We start from the raw sequence: 18,406 nt of genomic DNA, 5'->3' as shown, positions 1-18,406 counted from the left end.
ATATTGAATGCATTACTGCACTCAAGGACTGCACTCAAGGACTATGTACTTTAATGAGTGAGTAGGTACTAAATAAAAGGATGGTTAATGTTACATTCCCCACTTTGTTTTCTGTTAGAAATAACCTGGTGAACTTGTGTTTTCTGTTAGAAATAATACGGTGAACTGTTTGAACTAAAAATGATGTTATGTTTGTTACAGTTGCCACTGGTTTTCCTACTGGGCAGACACCTTTAAAGACACGTCTGGAAGAAATACGATTAGCTGTGGAGGATGGAGCACGTGAAATTGATATTGTTATTAACAGACAGATGGCGCTTACAGGGGATTGGAAAGGTAAGTGCAGGTAGAGCGTGTTAATTCTCTATGGATTCTGTTGCTTATGATGCTGTTTTTCAACAGCATTAAAGTCATGTGAAGAAAGTAATTAAATCTTAAGTGTTTTGTACTTTGATTTTTCCCAGCAAGTAACTGATAATTTTTCCACATGACAAAATGACAGGGATTTTTTGTTTGTAGTCAACTTATCATGGACTGTCATGGTAGCCTAGTGGTAGAGTGCCGGAGATCTTGGTTTCACTCCCTGGCCATGTCATACCAAAGATATGAAAAACGGCACTAGAAGATTCCTTGCTTGATATTCCAGTGAGACAGCACTATAAAGTTTGGCATTGTGCTCATTGCTACAAGTAGACACTGTTGATTTTATGACTGAAAAGGTGTTGATAAAGATGTTAAACTCAAATAGTGACACAAGTTATCAGTAAGCACATTTTGTCTTGACAGGGAATCGAACTTCATCCCCTTTTATCTGCACATTTTAAACCTTACATACAATGCTGCTTATACACACAAACATGTTTATAATTCCATAGATAGTGTATAACTATTGTTCATATTTTCTAATTTGAAATTTAGGCGTAATATATCTTTATTTATGTTGTATGTTTATGTCATATATATATAGGATTGTATGATGAGGTGAGAATGATGAGAGAGGCATGTGGGGAGGCACACATGAAGACAATTCTTGCCACAGGGGAACTTGGAAGTCTTGCTAATATCCACAAAGCCAGCATTGTCTGTATGATGGCAGGTAGGTTAGAATCCATGCGCTTGCTTTACATGGATTTTCTGGGAAAATTGAGAGATACAGATTTTAATACTTGAAGCAGCCTAAATACTTCCTTTAGAGACTTCTGTAATATGATTAAAGCAGCATTATGTCAAACACAGTAAAAAAATTTGCCTGTGGTAGTAAACGGTATTTGTAATGACATGTTATTGTATTGTAAATTATGTCAATAGATGACAAAATATTTTTCACAAGAACCTAAAGTCATGGCTGTAGCTTTGTTAAGGCACACTGCTCTGTCAATAAAGGTTATTATAATGTACAAGTATGCCTGAGGTACCTTAATGTAGGTCAGAGATTCTGGTTCCGTGCCAAGAGACTGGGTTCAAGCATCTGGAGAGCAAAAAGTTTGACTTTTGTCATCACTGACCCCCTTTTTAGCTCACCTGTCACAAAGTGACAAGGTGAGCTTTTGTGATCGTGCGGTGTCCGTCGTCCGTCCGTCTGTCCGTCCGTCCGTGCGTCCGTAAACTTTGCTTGTGACCACTCTAGAGGTCACATTTTTTGTGGGATCTTTATGAAAGTTGGTCAGAATGTTCATCTTGATGATATCTAGGTCAAGTTCGAAACTGGGTCACGTACCTTCAAAAACTAGGTCAGTAGGTCTAAAAATAGGAAAACCTTGTGACCTCTCTAGAGGCCATATATTTCACAAGATCTTCATGAAAATTGGTCAGAACGTTCACCTTGATGATATCTAGGCCAGGTTTGAAACTGGGTCACATGCCATCAAAAACTAGGTCAGTAGGTCAAATAATAGAAAAACCTTGTGACCCCTCTAAAGGCCATATTTTTCATGGGATCTGTATGAAAGTTGGTCTGAATGTTCATCTTGATGATATCTAGGTCAAGTTCGAAACTGGGTCACGTGCGGTCAAAAACTAGGTCAGTAGGTCTAAAAATAGAAAAACCTTGTGACCTCTCTAGAGGCCATATATTTCATGAGATCTTCATGAAAATTGGTTAGAATGTTCACCTTGATGATATCTAGGTCAAGTTCGAAACTGGGTCACGTGCGATCAAAAACTAGGTCAGTAGGTCAAATAATAGAAAAACCTTGTGACCTCTCTAGAGGCCATATTTTTCATGGGATCTGTATGAAAGTTGGTCTGAATGTTCATCTTGATAATATCTAGGTCAAGTTCGAAAGTGGGTCACGTGCCTTCAAAAACTAGGTCAGTAGGTCAAATAATAGAAAAACCTTGTGACCTCTCTAAAGGCCATATTATTCATGGGATCTGTATGAAAGTTGGTCTGAATGTTGATCTTGATGATATCTAGGTCAAGTTCGAAACAGGGTCATGTGCGGTCAAAAACTAGGTCAGTAGGTCTGAAAATAGAAAAACCTTGTGACCTCTCTAGAGGCCATACTTGTGAATGGATCTCCATAAAAATTGGTTAGAATGTTCATCTTGATGATATCTAGGTCAAGTTTGAAAGTCGGTCACATGCCCTCAAAAAGTAGGTCAGTAGGTCAAATAATGAAAAAACGTTGTGACCTCTCTAGAGGCCATATTTTTCATGGGATCTGTATGAAAGTTGGTCTGAATGTTGATCTTGATGATATATAGGTAAAGTTTGAAACTGGGTCAACTGCGGTCAAAAACTAGGTCAGTAGGTCTAAAATTAGAAAAATCTTTGACCTCTCTAGAGGCCATATTTTTCAATGGATCTTCATAAAAATTGATCTGAATGTTCACCTTGATGATATCTAGGTCAGATTAGAAACTGGGTCACGTGCAGTCAAAAACTAGGCCAGTAGGTATAAAAATAGAAAAACCTTTTTGACCTCTCTAGAGGCCATATTTTTCATGAGATCTTCATAAAATTTAGTGAGAATGTTCACCTTGATGATATCTAGGTAAAGTTCAAAACAGGGTCACGTACCTTCAAAAACTAGGTCAATAGGTCAAATAATAGAGAAACCTTGTGACCTCTCTAGAGACCATATTTTTCAATGGATCTTCATGAAAATTGGTCAGCATTTTTATCTTGATAATATCTAGGTCAAGATCAAAACTGGGTCACATGAGCTCAAAACCTAGGTCACTATGTCAAATAATAGAAAAAACGACGTCATGCTCAAAACTGGGTCATGAGGGAAGAGGTGAGCGATTCAGGACCATCATGGTCCTCTTGTTTAAGGCTTAATTATGTGTAAGAGCCATACGAAAGTCATCCAGTTTAGTTTTAAAGGTGGTGTTGCATGTTTTACACCAGATCCCAACACCTAGATTGTAGAAATATAAAGAAAATAAATATATATTTCTTCAAATAAAAAGGAGTAACAGTGTACACATAAACATAGGGCTTAGAGTTTTCAGGACCATAAATGCTTGAATTGTTTACCCTTCACTTCACTGATTTAAGACAGGCATTGTCGGATGTTTTAGGAAGCAATATATCTGGCCTGACAAAGGTCTTTTGTTGTGCAATACCAATCAAAAGTGATACCATCAAGTGCGTTTCAGCTGCCAGTTGTGCTAGAAAGTTGTACTGTAACTTTAGGGGATCATCCGACTTTAAAGGTGTCCAATGTCCATCTTCCACTTACATATTTTATCCTTGAATATTTACTTCAGATGAAGAAAATCCTCATCAAACACATTGAACTTTACTAAACATGTAAATTGATTGGGTGTGTTGAGTTACATTCATAATTCTAATATGCTCTTCTCTGTTAAAACACTCTTATGCTAGAATGACGTCACGTTAACGTGCAGTGACGTCAATGACTTTGTTGCGACCAAGAAAGGGCGCTACTATATTTCATCTACTGTTTTAGATTAAGGGCATATTAGAATCGAAATAATTTCTACCAAAACCGTATTTTAACACTATTTATACACTTGGGCGGTAATACATTGTACAAATAATTTCACTCGGGCTACGCCCTCATGAAATTATTACGCCCGACATATAACCGCCCATCGTGCATAAATAAGTGTTAAAACACTCTTTTGTTATAAATTATTTCTTAATTACATGTCATGCAGTAACAGTCAATTGTGTAAAAAAAACTTCCAGATTTTTTAGTGGTACTACACATAGATAATTATTGTTACATGTATTGAGAATAAGTGTGTGCTTTTTTAAACGTTATGCATAGTAATGTTAATTTATTACATAAACATATGTATTGTGTGTTATGAACTATGTGTAGAAATTGTTTATATTTTCTGATATGAAATTTGGGTCTAGTAATACCTTTAACCATCATGAAAAACAGCAATTTAACAGAGGATTTTTGTCATTTCAGGGGCTGACTTCATTAAAACATCAACAGGGAAAGAAGGGGTGAATGCCATCTTACTGGTAGCACTGGTGATGGTGAGAGCTATAAGGGAATACTTTGAAAGGACAGGTCACAAGGTATGACTAGGATTATTAAGGCTTTTACAGTAAAGACTGCCTTAGCGACCCCTTGCTTTCAGTGACTTTCTGTCTACAGTGACTCTTTTTATTTCCTCCCGAAGCATTTCATGTTAAAATTGGCTTGTTTCTAGTGACCCCCTGTCTGATGCGTACAGCAACCATGATTTCTTTGCCCCGAACCACGACTTCAGACATTTATAACGACTTTTTGACCCACCCTCTCAAAGGGAGAAAACTGCTCCAGTACAAATCACGGAGTGTGGTTCTCAATCTTAATAACTGCATCACCATCTTAACGATGAAAATAAAGTGAAGCAGACTGAAAGCTCCTTTAAAACATTCCATGTTTTATCAGAGTGCTTAAAGGTCCTTAATAGAATGCTAAGTAGAACATGTGTTATTTGCCTTAAACCAAGTCCGTCCTAGTCAGATTGTGTAATATACTATAGAGATTCCCTGTCTACAATGACCTTTGTGAAGTTCTCCGAAGGTTGGTCACTGTAGACAGTCTTTACTGTATCAAGTTAGAAATAGGACCAGTGGCATAAGGGAGTGTTGAGGAGGGATGTGGATATAGTGAGATGACCAAGAATGTTTGATAATCACAGTTTGAATTAACATATAATATAAAGAGTGGAAGCCCAATCATTTGAGCACTAGACTGTAAAAAGAAAGGACAAATGAGCCGCGCCATGACAAAACCAACATAGTGGGTTTGCGACCAGCATGGATCCAGACCAGCCTGCGCATCCGCGCAGTCTGGTCAGGCTCCATGCTGTTCGCTTTTAAAGCCTATTGGAATTGGAGAAACTGTTAGCAAACAGCATGGATCCTGACCAGACTGCGCGGATTCGCAGGCTGGTCTGGATCCATGCTGGTCCCAAAGCCACTATGTTGGTTTTCTCATGGCGCGGCTCAAAATGTTTAGAGTTGGATCCCTTGATGAATGTTCTTTGTGACAGTTTGACTAAAAACTTATAAGATATCCCTAAATGATGTACTGTTTTGTAAATTGCCTTGATTTTGTGATAATTTATTACTTTGGAAGTAAGTGTTATGTATTGAGGTTATAAGATGTGTTGCAGTGTTACCAGTTAGTATGAGTGATTCTGCCTTTACGACCAGTGAAGATCATGATCAGCCTGCACATCCATGCAGTCTGATCATGATCTGCACTGTTTGCCATTCAGTCAGTATTTTTTGGTAAGTACCCCTTTTAACAGTTAATGGTACTGTCCAAATTGAAAGATTGACAAGTTCATTATTGAAATTTAGCAGGGTAAGGGTTAAATAGGTTTAGGTTAGTCTGTTGCAGGAAAAAACAGATGACAGGTTCTGTGAATGTCTGTTTCAGGTTGGGTTCAAACCAGCTGGAGGGATCAGGTCTGCCAAGGATGCTTGCACTTGGTTGTCGCTGATGAAAGAAGAGCTGGGGGATGAGTGGACCACGCCTGCTCTCTTCAGAATAGGGGCCAGTAGTCTACTGATTGATATTGAACGACAGCTCTTCCACTTTGTGTATGGAAGATATGCTGCTGCCCATGAAATACCTATGTCATAATTACGTTTGAAAAAAGTTCAGAATCACACATACGAAGAAGAATTGAGATGTCCAGCATCAATAATTTTGATATATTTTAGTATTTGAATATTTATGAAATTAGTTTTTAATGCTAGCTTTGTTTTTGTCAGGGACGTTGATGAGATAGCTAATGTGATATTTACATTTTCATTCACTGCTATTGAGGTTTTCGCTACCTTTTTAGCTCATCTGATTTTTTGAAAAAAAATGATGAGTTATTGTCATCACTTGAGCAGTTGTGACGTCGGCGTCGGCGTTGCCTGGTTAAGTTTTATGTTTAGGTCAGCTTTTCTCCTAAACTATCAAAGCTATTGCTTTGAAACTTGGAATACTTGTTCAACATCATAAGCTGACCCTGTATAGCAAGAAACATAACTCCATCTTGCTTTTTGCAGGATTTATGGCCCCTTTTGTACTTAGAAAATATCAGATTTCTTGGTTAAGTTTTATGTTTAGGCCAACTTTTCTCCTAAACTATCAAAGCTATTGCTTTGAAACTTGGAATACTTGTTCACCATCATAAGCAGACCCTGTACATCAAGAAACGTAACTCCATCTTGCTTTTTGCAAGAATTATTGCCCCTTTTGGACTTAGAAAATCAGTTTTCTTGGTTAAGTTTTATGTTTAGGTCAGCTTTTATCCTAAACTATCAAAGCTATTCCTTTAAAACTTGCAACACTTATTCACCATCATAAGCTGACCCTGTACAGCAAGAAACATAACTCCATCCTGCTTTTTGCAAGATTTATGGCACCTTTTGGACTTAGAAAATATCAGATTTCTTGGTTAAGTTTTATGTTTAGGCCAACTTTTTCTCTTAAACTATCAAAGCTATTGCTTTAAAACTTGCAGCTCTTGTTCACCATCATAAGCTGACCCTGTACAGCAAGCAACATAACTCCATCCTGCTTTTTGCAATAATTATTGCCCCTTTTGGACTTAGAAAAATCATTTTCTTGGTTGAATATTATGTTTAAGTCAACTTTTCTCATAAACTATCAAAGCTATTGCTTTAAAACTTGCAACAGTTTTTCACCATCATAAGTGGACACTGTATATCAAGAAACATAACTCTATCTTGCTTTTTGCAAGAGTGATGGCCCTTTTTAGACTTAGAAAATCATGGGTAGGACAATATTTCTATTATACAAAAAAAATCAGATGAGCGTCAGCACCCGCAAGGCGGTGCTCTTGTTATACTTAGGTTTTATTTGAATTTTCTTAAATATGAAGGAAAAAAGCAGTTGTTAATATGACTTAATTTGTCTTTACAGTATTAGCTCACCTAAGCTTTGTTAAGCAATCAGTATGAAAAGAAACTACAGAATTTCTTCTTATGTATCATATGCTGGATCTTTACCATATGGCTTGACCATTTTTCGAGCTGAAAATAGAAAACTTTAAAACAACTTCTTCTCATTAACCACTTTATGGATGTTCACAAAACGTGTAGATAATCTTTGTATGGACCTTTCAAATAGAAGTTGCAAAATGATGCAAGTTGAAAATCTGGCTAAATTTGAACCATGAGTGACTTTTGGCTGCTTTTGCCCTCTTGTTTAAATACATGTAGATACACTTAGTTTAAATAAAAGCAATGCATTAATTATAAATCTGAGGTCTGTAAATTACCTGTTAGTCAAGAAAACTTTACTGAAAGATCAAAATGCATTTTTGAAAACAGCTATAAGTGTTCAATATTCAAACTGCTTCTGTTGACATGCTCATGCTAGAGATAATTAGAATGATTCTTAGCTTTTGAAAAGAAAAATAAATCAAGCAAAGCAATGGCATGGACCATTTAAACATGTGTTCACTCAGGATTTATACTTGTCCCAAAATCTTAAATTTGGTATGGTGATATTATTTCATAGATTGCATGAATTTTTACTTTCCCATTGCAAACAAGTAGTTAAACACAGGAGTATTTCAATAGAAATATAAAACAAGGTCATATTTTCCTGTTACATAGTGATATATTATAATTTACACATTGTTATTAAGCGGATGGTACTTTCTTGCACTTTTGAATAGACTACAGAAATAACATTCCAAGTTAAAAAATTCCACTCGATAGGAACATATATATTATTCAAGATTTCTGTAAAATATGGAGGATGTCTATATTTTTAGAAGGTGGGAAAATCTCCATGAAAGAGAAATATATTCTCCTATTACTTATGATGTCAAATATATTTGCCTTTTTTGTGTTAAATTCCCCAGAAAGTAACTTTGTTACTTTGTTATTTTTTATAATGATACAGTGTTTGTACCGTCCTTACTTACACCTCTGTATTAGTTATGTATGAGGGATGTTCAGTAAATACCTGAAAAAGTACCCTCACTTCACATATCATGAAGATTTAGTGAAACTGTTATAAAATGTAGATAAGGGAATGTTAAGTTGATATGTCAAAATGGTTTTCTTTGGACAGGTATGTTAGCATCATGTGATGCATTTTGGCCAATATTTGTCTTTTTTCCTACTTTGCATTGCTAAAACATTATTTTGTAACTAATTTTTTTTCCATGTTGTGTTGTCCCAAGTCTAGTGATTATTTACCTGAAATTTAAGTGTTACACCAATAAGGTCAAATTATAGATAAAACATTATTAAAAATGTTTTGGCAGCATATTGTATGGGTTATCACCTGAAAATCAGTGTTTAACAGAAGTTGTGTTTTGAATCCAAAATCACAGAGAGACCCTTGGAAACGATAAATAGATGATGTTTGTGAATTTAAGTATTCACATTCATTATATTCTAATCTATAATATGGTCAAATTGGACAAGAAGTAAAGATTTAAGGACACTTGTTCAGGTAATTTTGAACACCCCTCATATATTTTTTAAAAAAATAGATATTATGTTCAAGGAAAACGGGATAACTAACAAGTGTTCATTAAATGTGTCATAGTTTTTAATCATGGTGGTCTATCCTACTTGGATTTTTGTCTAAGAAATAAGATTTTGATTTTCATGTTTTAGAACCGGTGTTGTATTTTTGTTTAGTTTAGATATAAATATATCTAATAAATAGTTCCAGCTAAGTTTGTAATTATTGATGTACCAGTATTGTTATTATAAAGGAAGTAATATCTTTGATGAGGAATATGCTTGGAACTAAGACATTTCTATTTAAACTAAAATAGAGTTGTAATGTATATTTTGTTTTCTGTTTTAAACTATTACACTAACTGTAAGAAGATTGTGTTTTGAGGATTTTAAGTTCTAGCCCAAACTATCTGATGATGTCTTCAGAAATGAACATTCAATGTACATTTCTTAATTTGTACACATTTCATTTTTTTTGTGGAAAAGCAAAAAAGAAGAGAAATAAGAAAAATGAACAAAGATGTGTATAACTCAGACATTTTTTGCAGTGATATCACCTGTTTTTGTACATTATTGTTTATCTTACATGTAATTGTTTGGTTTTAAATTTTGTTTCTGATTTATTTAGTGCTATGTGTTATAAAATTTTGTTTAGTTACACGTTATACGTGACTGCTTTCTGTAAAGTGGCAGATAGATAAAAGTATGTTCCTTATAACATGTGCTACATATTTAGGTCTTTAAGGGAGAGTATTGAAAACAGGCGCATGAAGTACTTTGTATATGCACGTTTATATATTGTAATACAAGGAAATAGTGGAAATAGTTTAAATTTTTAACCTGTTTGGTACATAAATTGTTTCTCAGTATCAGCATTATATTTTAATGTGATTGGCATATTATAATCGCTGTTAGAGAATAGTTTCAAAAATACGTCTTTTAGCAAAAAAGTACTCTATGGGTATTTGCTTTAAAAAGGGCCATTTGCTTAAATTGTTAAAGATCTATTTTTTTTGCCACTTGAAAAGCTAGTCTTTTGTGATTAAGAAATTAAGAAATTGGATCTCTATACCATGTATCCAGGGTCTCAAGTATAAACCCTGTAATGATACAATGAATGTAATGCTAACAAATTTTAAGCATTGCTTCTGCTATATTTCTAAAATGGACTGGTCCATCATTCAATTTGGACAGTATTACTTATTATTCAAAGGGGTGTTCACTGAAAATTTATTGACTGAATAGCGAACAGTGCAGACCATGATCAGACTGCATGGATGTGCAGGCTGATCATGGTCTGCACTGGTCGCAAAGGCAGAATCACTTGCCGCCAACAGGCTAAAATTTAATATTAGCTGTATTTTCAAATGTTAATGAATATGCATGTAATGGATTTGCATTGATTTATCTTTACCTCTTAATGATGCTGTATCTAATGCAATTAGCCAGATGAAATGTCATATTTAGATCCAATCAAATCAATTTCTTCTCCTAGATTGAGATTATTCAAACAGGTCCCGTCACATAAACCCATTGCCAGGTCACAGTAAAATCTATGAAAAACATTGTTCTTCCTACTAATACTTAGACAGGGGTGGATACTGATCATTGATCATGCTTCTCTATTCAGTCCAACTAATTCTTGTAAAACTGACTAACCATAGATGACTTGAACTACTTGTCCTAGAACATATTTCCATTGACCAGTCAAGTTCAAACTAAAGCTTTTAGAGTTTTATTTTATTAATTTGAAATTTTCACACCCATAATCAGACAGTTACTTTACTTCACATGATTTATTTGCACAAGATTAGGTATAATCACAGATGTATTGCTTTTTGTACAACTTAAAAAATTTGAGCTGCACCATGGGAAAATCAACATAGTGGCGTTTGTGACTAGCATGGATCCAGACCAGCCTGTGCAGCCGTGCAGTCTGGTCAGGATCAATGCTGTTCGCTTTCAAAGCCTATTGCAATTAGAGAAACTGTTAGCGAACAGCATGGATCCTGTGCTGGTCACAAACGCACTTTGTTGGTTTTCTCATGGCGCGGCTCAAATGTATTTTTTTGTACAATTGAAAAATAATCTCGAGAGAATCTCATTTTTATTCTTTACCACATTATAATTATATGACCCATACTGCCCTTTATGTAAACTTGTACTTGATTTTGGATTGAATAAAAAATTATCATTTAAATACTGCTCAACAGAAATCTGAAGTTATACTTGCCAGAACAAAATGTCAGGTACTTTTGTGCCAAATAACTACCTGATTTGTCTAGTCTTTTATCTCAATCAGCCATTGTAGTTGCATTTACATGTAAATTTATTGTAGGCCATTTATATTCACAAATATGTCAAGACTTAAGAGTACTTGTAAATTTATGTTAGGTGATGCTTTACATGTTTACATTAAATGAGCCGTGCCATGAGAAAACCAACATAGTGGCTTTGCGACCCGCATGGATCCAGATCAGCTTGCGCATCCGCGCAGTCTGGTCAGGATCCATGCTGTTCGCTAACAGTTTCTCCAATTCCAATAGGCTTTAAAAGCGAACAGCATGGAGCCTGACCAGACTGCGCAGATGCGCAGGCTTGTCTGGATCCATGCTGGTCGCAAAGCCACTATGTTGGTTTTGTCATGGCGCGGCTCATTTCATGTTTCTTTAGGCTTTACTTAAACCACTGAATGTATATAAAATAATAAGAGGAAAGGTCTAGGTAAAATTTTATTTAATTTTATATTGAAAGCAGAGCATTTTAGAAAATGTCAGAAACTCAAGGTAACAGCGATTTCAGGTACAAGAATCTTTACATTTCAGTCTCTATCACTAGTGGTTTATACATGTATCTGTCAGGTATGTTGCATGTCTGACTATTTGTCCTATAGTCAGCTGATCATATTTACCATCAATCTTCGTACATCACTCCAAAATGAAAATGTATTGAATGTTTAAATTATAGATAAAAGACGATCAGTATTGTAGTGTTAAGAGACTTCCACTAGAATCAGAAGGGCATTTTAGTCTAGATACTGCTTACAGACAGTTTAAGAATAATTAAGACATTGGTGTATCATGTTAAAGAATGTTGGATATTGAGGCTTAAGATCTTTAAGCATGATCCTTCAATTGTGGTAGACAGCTAAATATCCTAAGTATATAGATCTAATTGTCATCATTTATTAAATAATTTGCATTTTATTGTGCAAGAATCAGGGCCTCATTATCCAGTTGTTGAAATGTATTTGTTTCATTGTTAAAGGATATTGGTTTATTGCTAGATGCATTATATTACATGATTTTATTATATAGATGGAATAAAAGAAAAACAAGACCTAGTGTGCTTGTAGTATAAATTAATCTACCCGTGCCCGACTCGCCACACACATTCTCCACATAACCATGTTATTTACAATTTCAGCTACAGCACCAGTTAGCTCCCTAGATTAGAATGTTTATTCTGGCATACCTTAGTAGTAGTTTCAGGTGGTTTCGAAATGTTTCACTAGTGCTTGAAAATTCGCCTTGCACCCAGTGGCGTAAGATGACACGTGTTGTAGTTGAAGCATTATTTCATTGTTGTTGCCATTTATGAATGAATTCATGGTTTATGAATGTTTAAATTCATTTGATGCTGTAAGAAAAAATATTTAAAGATTAAATTCTGTGTAAAGTCGCTGACTTCAAATCACTTGCCCCACAACAATGTAGGTTCAAGCCCTGCTTGGGGCGTAGATTTTTTTCATGTGAGGAAGCCAGGTGGCTTACGAAATGTCGGTGGTTCTAGCCAGGTGACCCCTCGTGATGACAAAATGCCAGGAGGGGCACCTGGGGTCTTCTTGCACCATGAAAAGCATGACCTACAGGTTACAACACACTAAATAGCTGTTCTTTCTTCTATATGAAATTGACATATTTCCAAAGGCTGCAGAACACATCAGGACCCATTTTAAATGTTTGTAACTTACATTTTCTTGAAAAATATTGTCGGTACTGAATAAAAATCAAAAGGAAAGTGTTGATCATGTTTGATGCAAGAAAACTATTTTCAGTCAAACACAAACTGCAAAATCAGCTAAATAATGAGACTCCAAACTGTAGTGGTGGTGTATAATCTAAGTTTCCGTTACAAATTCTGCATCTGCAACCAGTAAAACACATATATTCTGTCACCACAAAACGAGCTTTTTGAACTGTATTGGAATCACTTTGTCCTATCATTCTGTGTTTAAGTTTTCAAGTTTGACACAACTTAGCAGAACTTGATGTAAGTCGATAGTAACTGCATTGAAGATATATGGAGCATAAAAACCATAACTCATTTTATAATGATTTTAGAATCATTACTCTGTGTACTTTAAAACTTTAAGGCAATTACTTTCAACCATTTGAAGGTAATTTAATGTAACTTTATAACATGTACATTTTTGTAAATGTATACACTTTTTGTACTTATGTTTAAGACAATTACTGAAGACATTTCCGATAATTTTTTTCAATGGAGAGATTATATTTTACGTAAATCTGCATAGATATATACTCTGTCAATTTCAGGCAATCATTTGGGTATGTCATCATGTCTGTTTTTAGCTTGACTATTCAAAGAATAGTCTAGCTATTCTACTCACCCTGGCGTCGGCGTCGGCGTCACACCTTGGTTAAGTTATTGCATGCAAGTACATACAGCTATCATTTAAAGGCATATAGGTTTGAAACTTATTTTTTTCTTTTTATAGGTCAATTGCCAACCTAACTGGGTCAAGTTCCATAACTCTGACATGTATTTTGAGCAAATTCTAATGCAGATATTGAATTGAAACTTCACATGTGTCTTCGGGGTAATGAAACTAGTTGAGAGCACCAAGTCCCATAATTCTGACCTTCATTTTGGCCAAATTATGCCACCTTTTGGACTTTAAAAAATTCTGGTTCAAGTTTTGCGTGCAAGTACATACAGCTATTACTAAAAGGCATATAGATTTTAAACTTATTTTTCTTCTTCTAGATAAATTACCAACCTCACTGGGTCAAGTTCCATAACTCTGACATGTATTTTGGGCAAATTATGCCCCCTTTTGGACTTAGAAAATCCTGGTTAAAGTTTTACATGCAAGTTCCTTTCTCCAAAACTAATGCAGATATTGAATTGAAACTTAATATCTGTCTTTGGGGTTATAAAACTAGTTGATAGCATCAAGTCCCATATTTTTACTCTGACCTCATTTTAGCCAAATTATGCCCCCTTTTGGACTTAGAAAATCCTGGTTAAAGTTTTGCGTGCAAGTACATACAGCTATTACCAAAAGGCATATAGATTTTAAACTTAATTTTTCTTTTTCTAAATCAATTACCAACCTCACTGGGTCAAGTCCCATAACTCTGACATGTATTTTTTTTGGACTTAGAAAATCCTGGTTAAAGGTTTACATGCAAGTTACCATCTCCAAAGCTTATGCAGATACTTAATTGAAACTTTACGTGTCTTTGGGGTTATAAAACTAGTTGATAGCATCAAGTCCCATAACTCTGACATTCATTTTAACCAAATTATGCCCCATTTGGACTTAGAAAATCCTGGTTAAAGTTTTGCGTGCAAGTACATACAGCTGTTACTTAAAGGCATATAGATTTGAAACGTATTTTTTCACTTTCTAGATCAATTACCAACCTCACTGGGTCAAGTTCCATAACTCTGATATGCGTTTTGGTCAAATTATGTCCCTTTTTGAACATAAAACTCTTGATATTTAACATTTTGGGTAATAATTTCCTGCTTCTGGGGCAATATTTCGAATAGTCGAGCTTGGCTGTTTTACAGACAGTTCTTGTTAACCTTTACCCTGCTAAATTTCTAAAATGAACTGGTCCATTATTCAATTTGGGCTGTGCCATTTTTAGCTCACCTGTCACATAGTGACAAGGTGAGATTTTGTGATCACCCTTCATCTATCGTCAGTCCGTGCGTCCGTGCGTCAACAATTTCTTGTCTGCACGATAGAGGTTTCATTTATGAATTTATTTTAATCAAACTTGCACACAACTTGTATCACCGTAACATCTCGGTTCCCTTCTTGAACTAGCCAGATCCCATTATGTGTTCTAGAGTTATGGCCCCTGAAAGGACCAAAATTAGCTATTTTGACCTTGTCTGCACAATAGCTGCTGTATTTATGATTTTATTTTTACCAAACTTGCACACAACTTGTATCACCATAAGATCTCAACAGATGGACTTTGACAATCAGTGAAGATACATATTGACTGAATTTATGACAAATTACCTCCCTTTATTTTTTCTCTAAATGAATACACATTAGCAACTTCTAATGAGATTGGTTTGAAACCTTATTCTTGTCTTCAATGGTAAGAAATAGTCATATTAGATAATTCTTGATTGAACATTTATCGATATGAATACTTTACTAATATATTGTTGTATAGGCTTGTACTCTGTACTCTGTACATGCATATACCAATGCATGATTACCTCCCCTGATTTTAATAAAAATGGATTTATCTCGGTAAATATTTATAGAACTCAACTGAACATTCATTATTGTCTTTAGTTGGACTGAGGCAATCAGGGTAGAAAGCTATGGGCTGATTTTATGTCAAATTACTTCCCTTTGTTTCAAATTAAAATGGTTGTATCTCAGTAACCAATGAAGATACTGATTTGAAATGTCATTTGTGCCATCAGATGGACTCGGACAATCAGGGTAGATACCTTTTGACTGAATTTATGACACATTACCTCCCTTTATTTTATGTAAATGAATACATATCAGCAGCATCTAATGAGATTGGTTTTAAATGTTATTTAAGTCTTCCAGGGAAAGGAATAGTCATGTTAATACAAAAATGCAGCATTTGAGCATACGACCCGCAAACTTGGTATGGAAATTGGCCCTGACTAGGTCAAAAGTGACTGTACAAGATAATGTTTATCCTGATGATATTTAATGTGTATGCCTATGTGCTCTATGTCAAAACTTGATCATAATTATCATTTTGAGCAATGGTACTCAGGTAAGTGATACAGGGCCATCATGGCCCTCTTGTTTAGATTTACTTTAGGAAAATGTCTTTAGTTGGACTTAGGCAATCAGGGTAGATAGCTATGGACTGATTTTATGCCAAATTACCGCACTTGGTTTCGAATTAAAATGGGTGTATCTCAGTAACCAATGAAGATACTCATTTGAAATGTCATTTGTGCCATCAGATGGACTCGGACATAACTTTTGACTGAATTTGTGACAAATTACCTCCCTTTATTTTATGTAAACGAATATATCTCAGCAGCATCTAATGAGATTGGTTTTAAATGTTATTTAAGTCTTCCAGGGTAAGGAATAGTCATATTTGTACAAAAATGCAGCATTTGAGCCTAGGACCCTCAAACATGGTATGGAAATTGGCCTTGACTATGTCAAAAGGGACTGTTACAAGAAAATGTTTATCCTGATATTTAATGTGTATGCCTATGTGCTCTGTGTCAAAACCTGATCATAATTATCATTTTGAGCAATGGTACTCAGGTGAGAGATACAGGGCCATCATGGCCCTCTTGTTTAGATTTACTTTAGGAAAATGTCTATTTTTGGTATATACTTTTCAGCTGGCAGTTTCTAAGCGCAGGACAAAGATGACAAACGAAAGAGGAGTCACCACATGGGAATAAAAATCTTTTTTTTTTTCAGAGATGAAAGTTCCATTTCTTCTCCATAAAGAATTAACTATGGGTATTACAAGTTGAAAAGTACAAGAATAAAAAGTTTAAACGTTATTTCTAAATAAGTCAAGATGGATCTTTAAATTAAAGTGACTGAACATATGGAATGAAAGGTTATCGAGGTCTAATCTACGTCTTCTTTTATACACTTACTCTGCCAGATTGGTCACGTTTTGAAAATTAGGTTAAGCCTTAAATGTAGTGGAAACATTTTGGACAATGTTGTAGCGCGATAAGCAACAAAACAATGAATAATTCATCACCCCATATCAATTTTAAGCAGGTCATCTGGAGCTGCCATTAACGGAATATATCTATGCGAGTGCCTGTGTCCGTCCGTCCGTCCGTCCTATAAATATAATGCGACAGCTCAAAGTTGTTTTGAACGTAATACCAACGTTCTATTAATGTGGAAATTTTATACATATATATTTTAGGTCGGTTGAGAAGCAAGTCCAACGACTTATATTATCTACCCTCGACACCAATCCATCACTACGAGGGTATGAGAGAAGGAAAGTCAGTCTCTCATCCAATCAAATGATCTACTGGTATCATTTTCACGTCTTTGGTATGACGCGGCCAGGGATCGAACGCTAGGCTTTATAAATGTGGCAAGGCAATACGAGATGTTAAACCTCGATGCAAAAATTACGGTTGCTGTGGCAATAAGATACGTAAAGACACAACACAAAGCTTTCACGGTCAAACAATGTATAAAACGAAAGATCATAGCTATTTTCTATCAAACAGTTATCATCAATGTCAAATTACTGCATTTCTTTACATATTGCTTTTAAAAGAGCTCTTTCAGTATGAAATACACCGATTTTCCTAGGGAAAAGGTCGTTTTTGTGGGAAGAAGTTTCCCATGGAAAAAAAGTATTAATTTTTTATTTCAATTAAAAAATATAAAATAATCAAACTAATCTTATTGGGTTAGTGGATTTGCTGTGGAATGTGCGTGCTCGTTTGTACTGACAGGCGCTTTGCCGTAATTGGTCTGGTATATTGTGGTGGTGATTTAGTTCGTATAAATTCTCTCTACTATATAATGATTTATAATGCGAAGTATAGGAAAGTCAACTGTTCTGAATTTAATTATATACCTTAATGCAAACTATCTGTATATATTCAACGTATCCTCGAGATCTAGTTAACTTTCAGAGAGAGAAAATATAGCTTCTTTGGCCCCAATTAGTTAAAAAGACTAACTTAGTGAATGTCACTACTGACTTGTGAGACATGGAAACAGAGATTTGAGTATATATGCAGATGTTGAACCAGTACGAATGTGTAGTACAATTCGGGTATGTGTATAAATTAGCATCGAAACCAGTGACTATTCTGTGGCATGTGCGTGCTCGCTTGAACAGATAGGCGCTTTGCCGTAATTTGTCCGGTATATTATGCTGGTGATTTAACGGTTCGTATAAGTTCTCTCTCTCTCTCTCTCTCTCTCTCTCTCTCTCTCTCTCTCTCTCTCTATATATATATATATATATATATATATATATACACACACATACACACACCATATCTTAAAATTATTTCCTTTTCGCAATGTATTCAATGTATTTAGCGTTCTTTTCATTTGAAAAATGACGTCACAGCACTTTCGCGCAAAATACAAAGACTGTTAAATCTTTTTATGGCAGTCGATTAAACATTATATCCTCTCATAAACTTTCATTTTAAGTGGCCCCTTTCCAGATCCTCGTGACAAAGTTTCTTATC

General features: G+C 35.1%; 1 protein-coding gene across 1 annotated transcript in view; it reads left to right on the top strand.

The window, feature by feature from the left end:
• Positions 1-12,268, top strand: part of LOC123551190 (deoxyribose-phosphate aldolase-like) — a 63,030-nt gene extending 50,762 nt beyond the window's left edge. The window contains exons 5-8 of the mRNA XM_045339922.2: positions 202-336; positions 968-1,096; positions 4,395-4,507; positions 5,865-12,268. Of these exons, the coding sequence (XP_045195857.2) occupies positions 202-336; positions 968-1,096; positions 4,395-4,507; positions 5,865-6,071 (584 nt within the window). The 3' untranslated portion in view covers positions 6,072-12,268. The remainder of the gene's footprint in view (positions 1-201; positions 337-967; positions 1,097-4,394; positions 4,508-5,864) is intronic.
• Positions 12,269-18,406: the final 6,138 nt, after the last annotated feature.

The sequence above is a fragment of the Mercenaria mercenaria genome, chromosome 4, assembly GCF_021730395.1.
Source record: "Mercenaria mercenaria strain notata chromosome 4, MADL_Memer_1, whole genome shotgun sequence".
Classification (NCBI taxonomy): domain Eukaryota; kingdom Metazoa; phylum Mollusca; class Bivalvia; order Venerida; family Veneridae; genus Mercenaria; species Mercenaria mercenaria.
The sequence above is the reverse complement of the archived record's forward strand: the minus strand, read 5'-3'. Positions and strand labels throughout refer to the sequence as shown.